The 17,238-nt window shown below is 33.3% G+C and overlaps 1 protein-coding gene across 1 annotated transcript; it reads left to right on the top strand.

The window, feature by feature from the left end:
• Positions 1-2,266: 2,266 nt before the first annotated feature.
• On the top strand, positions 2,267-16,651 carry LOC130820200 (choline-phosphate cytidylyltransferase 2-like). Its single transcript, XM_057685475.1, has 8 exons — positions 2,267-2,571; positions 3,906-4,019; positions 4,610-4,705; positions 4,891-4,933; positions 5,034-5,189; positions 5,305-5,373; positions 15,712-15,822; positions 15,906-16,651. Exons 1-8 carry the CDS (start codon positions 2,444-2,446, stop codon positions 16,170-16,172), a joined length of 984 nt encoding a protein of 327 aa, XP_057541458.1. The 5' UTR covers positions 2,267-2,443; the 3' UTR covers positions 16,173-16,651.
• Positions 16,652-17,238: the final 587 nt, after the last annotated feature.

Raw genomic sequence — 17,238 nt, 5'->3', positions numbered from 1 at the left:
CCAATTCTTATTCTGTTCATCTTCTATGTAAAATACTTGCTCCACTTGGGATTCTAGCACATACATATCATCCGACTTCAAAAGTCTATTCTTATTCACACTAATCAAACCATGCTCATCTACCTTATACCCTCTACCAAGGTTTTCTACATCAACCCAACTGCATTTGAACAAAAATACATGATTTTCTCCAGGATAACGCACTTGATATATGTCTCTCGAAACACCATAGTATTCCTTATCTGAGGCATCTTTGTAAAATATCTGAATCATCAATTTAAAATATTTTAGTAGCATCCCTTTTTTTGTGCCAACGCATGTCTTTAAATGTCTTTCTACACATATACAACCTTTATAGTCTAGGCTTCAATAGAAAATATCTTAGAACTTTTCTAGATTTCTTTACCCCCTTAAAAGAGCCTTCCTTTTCTTGTTTTCACCTTGATAAACCACAAGTGGGACACTCAATCAATTTTTCATGCTCTAATAAAAAATACAATCATTTTCACAAGCATCAATCTTATAATATAATCAAGGCCCAAGTCTTTAATGTGTTTCTTAGCCTCATAATAAGAAGTTAGAAGGTATTTTAGCAATGAAACCAAACCGAATAAAATTTTTTATCTAATTTGGTTTGGTACACAATCTTAAAAATGAAAATCGTGCGATCGTAGAAATGGGCTTATGTTCGTATAATTGCAGGCACAATCGCAGGAGGTATTTTAGGATTCTACGTTATGCACCGCGTTGAAATTAGTTACAAGGTTTCTTCTTCTTTTTCTCTCTTTTTCATTCAATTGTGATAGGATTTGTCAAATTCTTCATTTGATTCCTTTTCTATTATAATTTGGGATCACAGGCAAAATGGGATGAGAAATTGAAGAAGTATCAAGAGGAAAAGATGAGGAAAGAGAAATCCCAATTTTCAGATGAAAATTCTCTCTATATTTTTGATAATCCATCTTCTTAGCTAAGTAATAAATGAAATTAGATTTTAATTGAATTAATATGTAATAGAAGATTTTGAAAATAGAAGATTTTGACAAGAATAGGATATGTAACAGAACCTGGATCCAACAACTTACTAAGAGTTGTTTGGATGAATGAAGAAATAATCTCAAAACATGTACAAACCCTAACTATTTACAAATATCTATAATAGTATTTAACAGTGGTAAAAAAACTATTAATTAGTTGATTATAAGTAGACAAAACTAAATGTAAACTCAAACAAACTAGTTAACCTCAAAGAACTATAACAAAACAAAATCAAAAAAAAAATGATGAAGATTAAACCCTAGTAAAAGATCGATATGTACCTATAATCTCGAAAGAGAAAGACACGACGAGATTTGCAAATGGAGGAAGGACGAAAATGGCAGGTTTTAAGAAAGGAAAAAGAATGGAAAAGGAAAGAAGTGGTTAATTGTGGAAGTCAGAAAAAAAGAGCGAAGTGGAAAAGGTGTACGATTAATCCTTTCATAACTGCATTTGAAATTTAATTTTAAATATTTTCAAAAAAGATTTTGGGCCGACCCACATAGACGGTTTCATAATGAAACTGTATCTCGCTAGTAATTCTGAATATGAATCATATTATGATATCGTAAACACTTGTAAGTGGCGACTTTATTTGGAGACGGGTACTAACCGGTTTACCTAAACTCAAAAAGTTTTTTAAAAAATTCAATTTTAACCTTAAAGATATTAATTTGAAATTAAAATGATCACTTTCAAATTACAGAAAACCTTAAATGGATCAAGTAAAATAAAATTTTCACTTATGACTAAAAAGGGATCAATTCCAACATTAAAGTGATCAATTTCTATTTAATGTCTTCAATTTTTTTTTGTTAAATTGATCAATTCAGACTTTAAAGTAATTAATTATAACAATAAAGCAGAAAAATTTAACTTGATAACTAAGAAGTTATAAAATGATTAATTACAACATTACAGTGATCAATTTAAAGCTTATAATGTTGAATAAGTCATCATCTGTATAGTGATCAATTATGACTTACGATTTTGAACAAGTTCAAACATTAAAATGATTACTTACAAAGTTACAATCTTAAAACTTTAATCAATTTTGACCTTTAAGTAATAAATTATAAATAATTAGTTATAACTTTTAAAATAAATTAATTTTGACCTTATCAACCTAAAATTGATCAAATTATTGTTCGTATTGTAAACTAATTATAATTGAACCGGATAGATTATTGGTCATAGGATCTCTCGCAACATTGTTAAAAAAAAGAGAAAATAAAATAAAAAAAACGAGGAGTAAACAAACATACACCGGATATTCTCTTAATCTCAAAGAGAAAGAAAACATCAATAAATGAGAGAAAGAATGGAAATTACCAGAAATACTTGACAACATACAAATTCAAGTTATTTTTCTTGAGCATAAAACAATTAATCAAAACAAAAAAGAATGTCAAATTCTAAAAATTATAAGATGAATGACCCTCCTACGGACCGCCCTGTTCGAGTTTATGCTGATGGAATCTATGATCTCTTTCACTTTGGGCATGCTCGATCTTTGGAACAAGCAAAAAAATCGTACGATGTTTTAAATCTTCTAACTTTTTATGGAATTTCTTTGATTTTCTGATCATTGGTAGTTTTTTATTGATATTTTTATGAATGTTGAGATTTTTATTTGTCAATTTTGATTTTGTTGAGAAGCATTCAGGTTTTGAATGATTATCGATTGAGTATTTCTTTTTTTTTTTAATTGTTTGTACTGTATGATTGGTGTTGTTACTAATATGAATCTATAGCTGAGATCTTTGATTGCGAATTTGAACCTTTCTGGGTTTTTTTATAATTTAATTGTAGGTACTCTATGATTTGGTTTTTTTAATAATTGTTATGATGAAAGTTGAGATCTTTCTTTGTTAATCTGTTATTCTAGGTTATTTTATGTGCTTTATTTTTTTTGTACTATGAATGATTAATCATGGGTTGTTCTTCTTTTGTTTGATTTTTTGGCGGTTTGTAGATCATGTTTTATGTTAATGTGCATATTGGTGTTTTATAATTCATAAAAGTGTTGTAATTGTTTGGTAACTTTGTAGATGAATCTTTAAAGTTTGAGGATGACATTTAGAATTTGATTGATAGACAATGATGCATTCATCAAATTCTTGTTTATAGTCTTCTTTACACAGATTTGGAACGATTTCAGATTGAAAATGTTGGTTATGCTTTGTTTTTATGATTGTTTGTACTCTGTGTTGGTACTTATATTACTATGGTTATGATAGTTGAGATTTTTGATTGTTAATTTGATGTACCTTTTTTGTACTATGAATGATGAAATGATGCGTTGTTTGCTTTGGCCGTTAATAAATCATGCCTAATGTTAGTGTCCTTTTATTTGGTATTTTATGATTCATGAAATGTGCTGTGATTTTAGAATTTGATGTATAGAAAATCATGCGTTTATCGATTCTCCCTCTGTCTGTTTTAAGTCTTCCTTGAGCTGATTTAGAATGGTTTCGATTAACATTTATCGGTTATTCTTCTTTTTTTTTTTTGCGTTGTTTGTACTCAATGTTGGTACTAATGTTACTATGGTTATGATAGATGAGATTCTTGATTGTTAAATAAGATATTTTGAGTATTTTATTCATATTTTTCATACAATATCAATGATGGGTTATTATTGTTCCAGTGATTTTTGGCGGTTGATGAAGTGGAGTTTGTTCGTTTTTCTTCTTTATTAATAATTTTGGCTGTTAATTGTAATTTTTGTGGGCATTTTATAATTCCTTCAAAAATTATTAGTTTAGAAATGAAGCATAGATTTTGCTTTTATTTATTTATTTATTTATTTTATAAATTCATTGTGTTTTTTAATTTATATGTGAATATGTTGTTATACAATGTAGATTTCCAAATACATATTTGCTGGTAGGATGTTGCAGTGATGAAATAACCCACAAGTACAAGGGGAAAACTGTTATGAATGAAGCTGAGCGATATGAATCTCTTCGTCATTGCAAGTATGCTTTTTTCTTGCTTTGATGCCATGTACAAGGAGTGTGCTTACCAGTTGGGATTATTTATTGATTTTGATTGGTGAAGATTTTTATTATTTGCTTCTACTTATCCTATCTTTGCGATTGTTATGCATCTTACTAAATATTGAGATCTAAATTTATATTTATGAATGAGTTAGTTACTTGTTGGCGAGAACAGATCCTTTTCTGTAGGAATAACATGATACAATCGTCAGAAAAATAGCTGGGGACTAGGGTGCATGAAGAGTTTAAAATTGGGTGTATGGGTATGGGGGAGGTGGCTTTGGCTATTATTTTCCCAATATGTTATATTTTCTGATCTAAAGTCACAGTTTGTAGATGAATGGTTGGGATGCATGAAGCTGAAAAATAGGGAACAGGTTGGATTTGGATTTGAAGATGATAATTGGAAGATTTCTTTCCCTCTCTCAAATGATTAGTGTTTTTTGGGAAAGTCATTTACTGCGAAGAGTTTCTTTTCCTATTTTGATCATAAAAATTGTGAATCTATGATAGACGTGTTATGTTTTATGGAGTATTTATTTACAAGCTGTTATGATTATTTTATGTAGATGGGTTGATGAAGTTATACCCGATGCGCCTTGGGTAATAAATCAAGAGTTTTTGGACAAGCATAAGATTGATTTTGTGGCCCATGATGCTCTTCCGTAAGTGTAACTTGAGCTTTTGAACCTAACAATGGAAACTTCCTTTTACTCAGATGGTTTCCCTTTCTATAGTCTGATTTTGATTGATCTTATTGCTAAGTTGTTCTTTTCTCTATTCATTAAGTTTTAAAATCTTGATGCATCACCTTGTAACTCATCGAACTCTTTTGTATGATTTCCTTTAGTTATGCTGATACCAGTGGATCTTGCAACGATGTCTATGAATTTGTGAGTTTAATAGTTTTTAGATTAGTTGTTACATGAGATTCACCGCCTATCTAGCAATAGCTGTTAAAGTCTGTTTCTTAAGTTTAGCCCTTTGTGACAGGTGAAAGCTGCTGGGAAGTTTAAAGAAACGCAAAGGACAGAGGGGATATCTACGTCTGACATCATTATGAGGATTGTTAAGGACTATAATCAATATGTGATGCGTAACTTGGATCGTGGATATACAAGAAAGGAGCTAAATCTTAGCTATGTGAAGGTGTGATTCTTACACTTGTTACTTTTCATTGTTTAATTACTGATACAAATGTAGTGGTTATGTTGCAGGTCCTGTAATCCTTCATTCATATGAATTTATTACTCTTTTGTTACAGGAGAAGCGGTTAAGAGTTAATATGAGGCTTAAGAAACTGCATGAGAAAGTTAAGGAGCAGCAAGAAAAGGTAGGAGAAACAGTTAATTGTATTTCACGCTCAACAATCACCTTTATCTAGGTTCTCTTGCTCATTCTAGTATGTCTGCAGTTTTTGTTCCAATGAAAATAATCTATTGTTTATGCAATTAGATTGTAGTACCTAAACTAGAATTACATGATCGTTAGTTGAGGAATACTTCTCCTTGGGGCCATTTTTTTGCGTTATATACTTGTATCCTATGGTCGACAAGGCTCTAGATGGTGCTCTCCCTTTCCCCATGACATCCTATGTAACTTTTGTTTTCATATTTGGAGGACCTTTTTACATTACTCCCTTTTGCCTTTTGATTTTCTTCCCTTCACATTTGTAGACAATGCTTAAGCTGGAGGAATTGATGCACTAAGCTAGGTCATCCAATGAATGTATTTTTTAGTGGTCTATATTGGGCACGTGCCAAATATGAATATGCTGTCTTGATATAGGTTGGCTATGTATTAAACAAGAACCAAATTATAAACACACGTTTGTATTTTGAAGTTTCGAATTCAATAAATAAGGCTGATTAGTTTCTGGAATTGTTTTGTGATTTTTGTGGTTTGAAACAAGGAAAATTAAGAAAGATATGTTGATTAAACAACTTAAAAATGGCTGAACCAAAGGTTTAATTTCGATACAGAATTCACCACGAAATTAAAGCTATGGGCTCCTAAGAACACATTCAATCTTTAGCTAAAAGAATGAAAAGCAAAGGAACTTCAACTTACTTTTAACTACTCCAAGTTAAAATTAAATTGCAAAGAAAGAACAAGAAATGCTCAAAGATTGTTTATATTAAAGATGTAATGGAAGTGAATGAATTACAAGAGAGCAAGTAGCCTATTTATACTAAAGAATTCAGCTACCAAAGATTAGAACTTGCAAGAAAAATCTGAATATTACACAAAAGCAAGCTCCCAACAGCTATGTTTTTAAATCTAGTGGATAAAAGCAAGTCTCCAACAGCTATATTTTTAAATCTAGAGGATATTTGGAAATAAAGTTATTGGCTTAATTTGAATTGATTTGCAATTGTCCTTCAACAATCTTCATATATCCTTGATGATTTTCAGCCATTTTGTTGATTTTATGGCTGAATGTTTTGCTTCGATTCTTGCTTCGCACGCTTTGTAAATTTCGAACCCATTTGAGCCAAAAGTAAATACTAGACTTATAAGAAAATTACAACTCAACTAACTAAACATGAGACATGATTAAGTTTGATCCTAAACCTGGCTTAATCATCTCTAATTGTAAAAGAAAACGGAAAGACTCAAATATTCGAAATAAAATAAAAGACTTAAATAATAATGCGACCCAAAAAAGAAGACTTAGTTTATGACTACGAAATTAAAGGACTTCAGTTTTGGACCTTGAATTTGAGCGTCTTCCATTTGATGTATCATTATATTGATCTTGGCTAGCTCAGGAGAACTAGATGTAGGTGATCCTACATCATCCTCCCCTTCTTTGGAAAAGCTTTACCTCAAGCTTGGTAACATGTCCTCCTCATGAAATGGAATCAAATCTGCAACATTGAAAGTGGAAGACACACCATAGCTACTAGGTAGCTCTAGTTTGTAAGCATTATCATTTACTTTTTCCAAAATTTCGAACGGTCCATCAATTCTAGCACTTGACTTTGATTTCCTTTATGTGGGAAACCTATCCTTTCTCAAGTAAATCCATATTAAGTTGCCTTCTTTAAAAATCACTTCTTTTCTCATTTGATCCACTCTTTCCTTAACCTTCTCATTCATTTTCTCAATCGTTTCAGCAACTTGCTTATGCACCATTTGAATCTCATTGACTCTAGACTCGGCATCATGACTAAACTTCAAAGGTGTAGGAAAAGGCACAAGATCTATAGGGGTTAAAGGATTAAGGCCATAAACTATAAAGAAAGGAGAAAACTCGGTTGTCTTGCTAGGAACTCGATTATAAGCAAATTCAGCATGTGGTAGCAATTGTTCCCATTGTTTAGGATTCTTAGTAATGAGAGCACGCAACAAGGTTCCTTAAGTCCTATTGGTTACTTTAGTTTGACCATCAGTTTGGGGGTGGCTAGAACTACTAAAGTTAAGCTTTGTTCCCATTTTTCTCCACAAAGTAAGCCAAAAATGACTAAGAAAACTTTGAATCTCTATCACTTACCATACTTCTTGCTATCCCATGTAGTCTTGCTATTTCTTTAAAATAAAGATTAGCAATGTTAACGGTATCATGTGTAGTATTACAAGCAATGAAATGGGCCATCTTAGAAAACCTATCAACAACAACCATAATGGAATCCTTATTGTTAGAGGTTCTAGGAAGTCCGGTTATGAAGTCTAAGCTCACATCTTCCCATGGGTTTTGTGGTGTAGGAAGAGGTTGGTAAAGACCTTGACACGTTTTGTGGGCTTTGGCTTTTAGGCATTGCACACACCTCTTAATAATATGAATGACATCTTTAGCAAGTTTGGGCCAATAAAAGGTCTCACTCACTAAAGCTATGGTATTTTCTTCCCCAAAATGTCCTCCAAGTCCTCCCTCATGATATTCCTTAATTAAGGTCTCCCTAACACTATGTCTAGGCACACATAATTAATTACCTCGAAAGAGATATCCTTGAAAGATGTAAAAAAGTCCTTGAGGTTTGTTATGACATTTTCCAAATATTTCTCCAAAATCAACATCATCAATATAACATTCTTTTAACAATTCCATCCTAACAACCTTAGTATTCAAAGTACTCAAAAGCAAGTATCTCCTAGATAAAGCATCAGCTCCGGTGTTTAGTTTACCCGCTTTGTGTTTAATGGTGAAATGAAAGGTTTGTAGGAACTCGACTCACTTAGCATGTCTAGATTGAAGTTTGTGTTGGCTTTGAATGAACTTTAAGGCCTCATGGTCAGAATGTAACACAAATTCTTTGGCAATCAAGTAGTGTCTCCAATGCTCTAAACATCTAATGATAGCATAAAACTCCTTATCATAAGTTGAGTATTTCCTCTTAGCATCATTGAGCTTCTCACTAAAGTAAGCAAGGGGTTTGTTGTTTTGAGTAAGGACACCTCCAATACCTGCCCCAGATGCATCACACTCTACTTCAAAAATATCATCAAAATTAGGCAAAGCTATATAAGTTTGTTTTTGATGGTGTCAAAGGCTGCTTGTGCTTTGGAATCCCACTCAAAAGTCTTAAGTTTTGTGAGTTCGGTGATAAGGGCCATGATTGAACTAAAGTTTGGGACAAACCCCCTATAAAAAGAAGCTAAACCATGAAATGATCTAACTTGGTGAATGGTGGTAGGAATAGGCCAGTCTCTAATAGCTTGAACTTTCTTTTCATCCGCTTTTATCCCCTAAATTGACACAATAAACCCAAGAAACTTAACTGACTCCGAAAAGAATTGACATTTCTCCAAGTTACCATATAACTTCTCCTTAGCTAGCACACTAAACACATGACGTAAATGATCAACATGTTCATCTTCACTTTGACTATACACCAAAATATCATCAAAATAAACCACTACAAAGTGACCTAAGAAACGCTTCAAGGTTTGGTTCATAAGTCTCATAAAGGTAGAAGGTGCATTAGATAAACCAAAGGGCATAACTAACCATTCATAAAGTCCTTCCTTAGTCTTAAATGCGGTTTTCCACTCATCCCCCTCATGGATTCTAACTTGGTGATATCCACTCCTAAGGTCAATCTTAGAGAAAACTTTAGAACCATATAGATCATCTAACCAATCATTAAGTCTAGGTATTGGAAATCTATACTTGATAGTGATTCTATTGATGGCTCTACTAATTTCTTTTTAGGCACAAGTAAAGTAGGAACGACACAAGGACTTATGGATTCTCTAATCAAACCTTTAGCTAACAAATCATCAACTTGTCACCTAATTTCTTCGGTTTCCTTAGGATTAATTCTATAGGCTGGTTTGTTAGGCAATGAGGAACCGGAAATGAAATCAATTTTATGTTGTATATCCCTTTTAGGTGGAAGTCCATTTGGTATTTCATTAGGAAAAACATATGCAAATTCATCAAGTAAAGGTTCAATCATAGGGTGATCATGCAAAACAGATTCGGTTTCATCATTTAGCAATAACAATTCTTTTCGTTCCACAAACTCATGTTGTTCACTTTTAAGTATAGGGATCAAAGAATGAAAATTTGTTAAAGTTGCTTGTAATTTAGAATTATGGGCAGGTGCATATGGAGCCAACGTGATCTTTTTCTTATTTAAAACAAAAGTATGTGTATTTTTAAAGCCATCATGCATAACTTTTCTATCATATTGCCAAGGTCTTACCTAATAAAACATGACATGCATCCATAGGTATAACATCACATAAAAGACTCTCCTTATAACTATTTCCAATGGAAATGAAAGCAAAACTTGAGAGTTTACAGGAATACCTTTGTTTTGATTCAACCACTGAATCATGTATGGCTCGGGGTGTGGAGTGGCGGTGAGATTAAGCTTGTCCACCATAGTCTTGGAAGCGACATTAGTGCAACTTCCTCCATCAATGATAAGCGAACAAATCTTACCTTTAACCGTACATTTGTGTGGAATATTGCTTCCCTTTGTGGGTTTGGATCTTTGGCTTTTACCCCACTAAGAGCTCTTCGCATAACCAATAATTCTCCTTCATCCGGATATATCATTTCCTCATCAAGTTCAGCATTGTCATAGAAATCCTCCTTGTTGTCCTCTTGATGATCATCAAATTCAACCAAGTTCACCATTTTTCGGTTTAGGCATTCGGAAGAAATATGTCCTAGGCCTTGACACTTAAAACAGCTCCTAGGTGTGAATGAATTGGTGTTTGGTTTGGGTGTATTGGGCATGGTTAGGGGCTGCTTTGAATTATTGTTTTGCAAAGCTTTTGAATCTTGTGAATGGGCTTTAGAATAGGAATGGGGAGTGTTCTTTTGGTAGTAATTGAAATTGGTAGTTCTTGTTGAAGTGACACGTGAGGTTTCCTTCATTTTAGTTCTTTGTTGTTTATCCACTTTGTGTGCAAGGTTAATTAAATCATCAAGGCAATCATAAGGTTGTAATTCAACAATGTTTCTGATTTTTGAATCTAAACCATTTAAAAATCTTACCAAGGTTTGGTGATCATCCTCCTTAAGGTCGCATCTCATGATCATGGTTTCAAATTCTCGATCATATTCTTTGACTCTCCTGCCATCTTGTTGTAGATGTTGAAGTTTGGTGAAATTCTCTTGCATCTCATGATCATCCTCCTTCATTTGCTTCTTCATCTTTTCTCATGATCTAATCTTGTCTTTCCCTTCTCTTTCTCGTTTTGCACATTTGCTAGCCCACCAAGTAGAAGCATATTTGCGCAATTTTAATGCTACTATCTTTACCTTCTTTTCTTCATCCGTATTCTTGTAATCAAATACTCTTTCAATGGTTTTTCTTACCCATTTTCAAGGAACTCTTCTCCATCTAATCTTCCTTCGAATTTTGGAATGTCGACTCTAAGATCATCTCCACGGCTTGTTTGCCTATTACCTTAAGGACTTTCAGACTCATAATCCCCACCTTCCCTTAGGGTGCGTTTTAGTTCTAGAAACTCTTTAAGTTGGGCTTGTAGATATTTAATGGTGGCATTTTGCTCTTCAACAATTCTGCTTAAATCACTTGTTTCTCCTTCACCACTTTGAGACATGGTGTTATGCTTTGTGAATGAACGAAATTAAGGCTAGGAGTGTAGCCCTGGCTATGATACCAAGATGATATAGGTTGGCTATGTATTAAACAAGAACCAAACTATAAACACATGTTTGTATTTTGAAGTTTCGAATTCAATAAATAGTAATGGAATTGTTTTGTTATTTTTGTGGTTTGAAACAAGGAAAATTAAGAAAGATATGTTGATTGAACAACTTAAAAATGGCTGAACCAAAGGTTTAATTTCGATACAGAATTCGCCACGAAATTAAAGCTATGGGCTTCTAAGAACACATTCAATCTTTAGCCAAAAGAATGAAAAGCAAAGGAACTTCAACTTACTTTCAACTACTCCAAGTTAAAATTAAATTGCAAAGAAAGAACAAGAAATGCTCAAAGGTTGTTTGTATTAAAGATGTAATGGAAGTGAATGAATTATAAGAGAGCAAGTAGCCTATTTATACTAAAGAATTCAGCTACCAAAGATTAGAACTTGCAAGAAAAATCTGAATATTACACAAAAGCAAGCTCCCGACAGCTATATTTTTAAATCTAGTGGATAAAAGCAAGTCTCCAACAGCTATATTTTTAAATCTAGAGGATATTTGGAAATAAAGTTATTGGCTTCATTTGAATTGATTTGCAAATGTTCTGCAATAATCTTCATATATCCTTGATGATTTTCAACTGTTTTGTTGATTTTATGGCTGAATGTTTTGCTTTGATTCTTGCTTCGCACGCTTTGTAAATTTCGAACCCATTTGAGCCAAAAGTAAATACTAGACTTATAAGAAAATTACAACTCAACTAACTAAACATGAGACATGATTAAGCTTGATCCTAAACCTGGCTTAATCATCTCTAAGACTTTTTATTGTAAAAGAAAACAGAAAGACTCAAATATTCGAAACAAAATAAAAGACTTAAATAATAATACGACCAAAAAAGAAAACTTTGTTTATGACTACGAAATTAAAGGACTTCAGTTTTGGACCTTGAATTTAAGCGTCTTCCATTTGATGTATCATTATATTGATCTTGGCTAGCTCAGGAGAACTAGATGTAGGTGATCCTACATCATGTCTGTCCTCGGAAATTAAAAGTCAAGCATTTATTTTTTGTCCAATAATAATCTGAACACAATATAATCTAAAATGTACGACTATTATTCTTTTATTTGTCTTTAAAATTTAGCTTTTTGATTTATCTTTCATAAGTCAGCCACTAGACTATGCCAAGGGCCAATCGAAAGTTATCTCTTTATTAGCACTAACCAGGGTAAGGTAGCGTACATACTATCCCTACAAGCCCCACCTAGATGGGAGCTAAGTTACATACATTCCGCTTAGATGAGATCTTATGTTGAAGCTACTTAATGACATTGGAATAGTAGGACGTAATAGACTAGTTGATGTTTATGTTTATGCGGTTTGACAATTCTCCTTTGTAGTTTTGAGAAGGTATGGTCATAAGGTGTGACTGACGATGTATGAAAGAGCACAAATGTTCTTGGGGCATCAGTGACAGTTCAATTGCAAGTGAAATTGTGGACTTCACATGAAATAATAAGCTACACTAAGTATGGCTTTCTTTTGGTATGTTTTATAGAAGTTCACATGAGTTGTGACTTGTGACTAGTGTTTTGTGTTAGTAAAAGCTTGAGAGTGGTATTTTGATCATATATATCTTTTATATGTTAATAATAAATTTTTTCTACTTTGGAAGAATAAAGTACAAATGCTTTGAAGATGTCATATGAGTCATAAGTGGATACGACACTTATTTAGAAACATAGCAATATGCTTGTTTTGATAGTTTGTGAAATGGATAATAGTGAACCATTGTATGTCTTGTGGTGTGTGGTGTCTAATAAGAACATTAGAGCTAATCTAGCTTATTTAAATTATGTAGTTGTTTCCAAGTAGAAATGAATAGGGCACGGTTATGGTAACAATCGGTTAATATGGATGGTTTAGCGGTTGTCTTAACCTATTTTTCCGTCATGTTTAGCTCAAAATCTTTACAATATGGTTGTGATACGGTGATTTAGGCGATATTTTTCACTTTAAACCTCCTAAGTTGACCACGGTTCTGATATAGGTAGGATCTGAAGCACCTTATATCTCTTATTTGAAAATCTCTGATCATGCCTGGTTGATAATTGATCAGCTTCGTTTAATGTGACGTATTCTGTCCTTGTCAATTATAAAGAAGCCGAGCAATATAGAGAATCTGCTACAAGAAACTAGCACTAATGGTATGTCTATGAGGTGGATTTGGCCCATGATATTTTGTTAGCCCTGCGGAAGTAGAGGATGGTGGTGCTGTGGTGGTGATAGTGATTGCTTAGGTTGGGACTTATGATAAGCATTTCGCAGTTTACAGCTTGACCACTTGAAGAATGTTTTCATATCTTCTTTTTCCTCTTTTCTTTTACAGTTGATATTGAATAAACGACAATGCTAACTTGTGAGGACGTCGGTGCCTTCAACTGAATCATTTCAAATTTCCAACTATAGTGGGTTTAATTTAGTGATATGGCCTTGTAGTCTGAGACACGATAGTTCATGATTAATATGTGCATAAAACAGCATTGTCAAAAAGAAGTTCCCCCTGTCTCTGTTTTGATGGTAATTGCATTTGTATGTGTTGATAAATGAGAGTTTAGGAATGCTAGTGTTTGTAGGGAGTGGAAACTGTCTCATGGTTTTCTTTTGATTGAAATCTGTTGATTGAGCAAGTTTTGCTTGACCATTTAAAGATTATTGGGTAGGTGTATGTGTAGCTATTATCACCCTCTTCTATCTCTATCAATAAATAGTGCCTAAAATCTTTGGTAGAGGATTCTTTAGCATTATGTTTGGATGGAGGGATTTGGAGGGAAATGGTTTCCTTTGTTTAGATAACAATTTTAGAAAAGGAGGGATTTGGAAGGAAGGGAAATGGAGTCCCTAATTTGTTAATAACCAAATCTTTCCAAGAGGGGAAAGATTTGGAAAGAAAATAAACTTGTTAAGTAGAATATTGTTCATATTCACTTTTTTGTGAATCTTTCGTTAAATATTAAGCTATAGTGTGTGTATTATTATTGATAGTATTTAATTTATTTAAAATTTTGAATACTCTATTTTCCTTTCATTTCCCTTCAATTTCCTCCTTATCCAAACTAGGAAAATTCTCCTCACTAATCCCTCCCCTTTGTTTCCCTTTCCCTTCCTTTCCTTTCCTTTCTAGAACCTTATCCAAACATAGTGTAGGTGATGGACGATCATCGTAATATTTGATGGTTTGAAGCTACTCTTTCGCGGGTTTTTTTGATAATTTATATGTGAAGGTTTGGGTACCAATAGTTCGAAGTCAATGTGGGCAACGCTGGTTTTGTCCGTTTCAGTATTTCCTGTTGGAAAATATTTGTGAGGGTTTTTAATAACTGTGCTTTTGATCTGGCTAGAAAGAAGACGGCTTACTCTTTTATCTTCTGTATTTTGATTACTCTAGAGCAGACTAGGTTTGTTTTCATTAATATATTATTATTTAGGGGGTGTTTGGTGGCTTTTTTGAAGGGTTGGAAATGGGATAAAATAAGCAAATCTACTACCTAATGTTTGTTTTGTTTGTGTGGGTAATGTTTCCATTGCTTTGCCATAAGTGAGTCATTTACTTTGTTGCAAAATTATTAATGATAATAATACTTAACAATACCATTATCCATCTTTAAGCATTCTCTTTCCATTCTATTTCCACTTATCGTACCAAATATTTGTATGTGTAGCATTCTCTATGTGAGCTGTGATGAATGAAAATATTACGGAGCAGATTTATTAGTTTAGAGAATCGCCTATTTTCTTGAACAATCCAGTATAGCCTGGACAAATCCTACTTGTGGGCAGGCCGTGGATGGAACATTTGGTCCACCAGATTGTACAAAACACATTACCCGCCTCTTAGATTTGACTGGCTAGTTGCTTTGCGGCCTGTAATGGATTCCCATACTGCATTCCTATATTCTTCTTCTTGGCCCTTGAACAGGTCTATACTAGAGGTGCCCTTGCAGTTTGTTTTTTGGGCTCAGGTTGGAAAATTTCGGGTTAGGTCACATTTGTGTCTTCTGTTGACAATTGTAGTTGCATCGCAGAAATGCAAAGTTCGAAATTGAGTCAACAACGAATTAGGTTTATTATGTTGTATTAAAAGTTTTACCGGGCCCTATTTTGCATACCTCTAGTCTGGACTCTGGACTTGCTTTGTGTGCTTATACTTGCTTCCTTTTTTCCATCATGGTGCAAGAATGAGGGAACGGACACAATGATGCAATAATGAGTGTGATGCACTTGTATTGCAAATATCAGCCAAAATAAAAAAAATATCCCTTGAAGCGGGATAATGTGGTTTTTTTTTGCACCTTTAGGATGTTGGTAATGCCGGTTCGGTGCATTTATAAACCTTAATGACCCAACCAATGCAATGCGATTCACCTGTTCGGCCTTGGTTTTGAGCTTTGCTTTTCATCCAAGTTATTTCATTCCTGAGCTGTCTCCTCATTCATAATTAATGGATGACTAATCGATGAATTGAAGTAAGCATAATTTATAAACAGGTCCTTTGAAATCTTTAAAATATAAATAACATCATGGGTTTTGCAGATTCAAACGGTGGCCAAATCTGCTGGCTTGAATCGTAATGAATGGGTTGAAAATGCTGATCGCTGGGTTGCTGGATTTCTCGAGATGTTTGAAGAAGGATGCCATAAAATGGTAGTTTCACATGTAACTTAAGAACTTCGTCTAGGGAAAAAAATCTGCAATTATAGTAACGCGTACATTATTGATTATATCAGGGAACAGCTATTAGGGACAGAATTCAAGAGCGTTTGATGGGTCAGGCCAGAGGATTACTGCCCAACGGAAACACCGATGGTGAAGAGAGTGAAGAATACTTCGATGATGATCCTTACTATGATGATGATGAAGAGTACTACTACGATGAAGACGAGTATTATGACAACGACGACGATGAAGAAAAAGAGAAACAAGAAGAGAAAACAAACACCCAAGAAAACAATGACGAGAAAAAGATCAAATCTGGGAAGAAAGAAGAAAACTGAGGTGGACAATTGAAATCAATGGTGTATTATCGAATGGATAATCGACTTAGTGTTTGCAAGGCTTTGTGTAAAGTACGACATCTGTCGTGTTTTACATTTTATTTGCTAATATGAACGTAGAAACCGGTTCGCAAGATGTAAGTTGAAGTTGGTTAGTTGAAAGTTTTACTTACTACAGCATTCCCCCTCTTTTTTTTTTCAAGATTGAAGGATGTTGTTGTGAAAAAGGACAACATTAAGTTCGGATTGTTGCATCTCTATTTTTGGTCGTGTAGGGATAAGCTGTTTATGTGAAATTTTATATACTATTTATTATGACTTGTTGGTATAAAATCAAAGCTAGTATACAATCAAATTGTTCTATTTGTGCTTTGTGATTAGCTTTTATTTTTGTGCATTACAAAATATTTATGGGAAATTATCAATGGTATCCCTATGTTTTTGCACTTTATTATTGATATCCTTGTGTTTTTTCGATTAAATGGTACCCCAAGCATTTAATGTTAATTACAACCGTGACATTAATGACGTTGCTGTTATCTTGCCGTTAAATTCTTTTAAAATCAAATCATGGTCACATTGGTTGACCATATCTGGTTGCTTTCATCATCAAGGACCTGTTATTCTTCTTTCATTGCTAAAGCTCCAATTATTACACTAATGGTGCATTGAATATAATCTTCCTTGTAATCAGCTAGGTGTTCAGTATCAAATTTTCTCATTTGGGTTCTTTTCAATATCAATTTTTCTCATTTGGGTGCTTTTCAATTATTACACTAATGGTGTTCAATTATTTGGGTTCTTTTCATTTTGGTGTTTAATTATTACACTAATGCTGCGTTTAATATCAATTTTTCTCATTTGGGTTCTTTTCAATTTGTGGGTTTTTCTTCATCTAGAAGCAATTTCTACATATATTTAACTAGGAGTTTGCTCAAAGTTTAATTTTTTTAATTTAAGTTTTGTGGGTTAGTTTCAAACCAATCAATTATGCTTAAAGGTGCTAAATTTTAGGAATTTCTAGTGAGAATTGAATTGAATATGTTTTTACTTCTGCGTTTAAGGT

Source organism: Amaranthus tricolor, chromosome 8 (genome assembly GCF_026212465.1).
Source record: "Amaranthus tricolor cultivar Red isolate AtriRed21 chromosome 8, ASM2621246v1, whole genome shotgun sequence".
Classification (NCBI taxonomy): domain Eukaryota; kingdom Viridiplantae; phylum Streptophyta; class Magnoliopsida; order Caryophyllales; family Amaranthaceae; genus Amaranthus; species Amaranthus tricolor.
The sequence above is the reverse complement of the archived record's forward strand: the minus strand, read 5'-3'. Positions and strand labels throughout refer to the sequence as shown.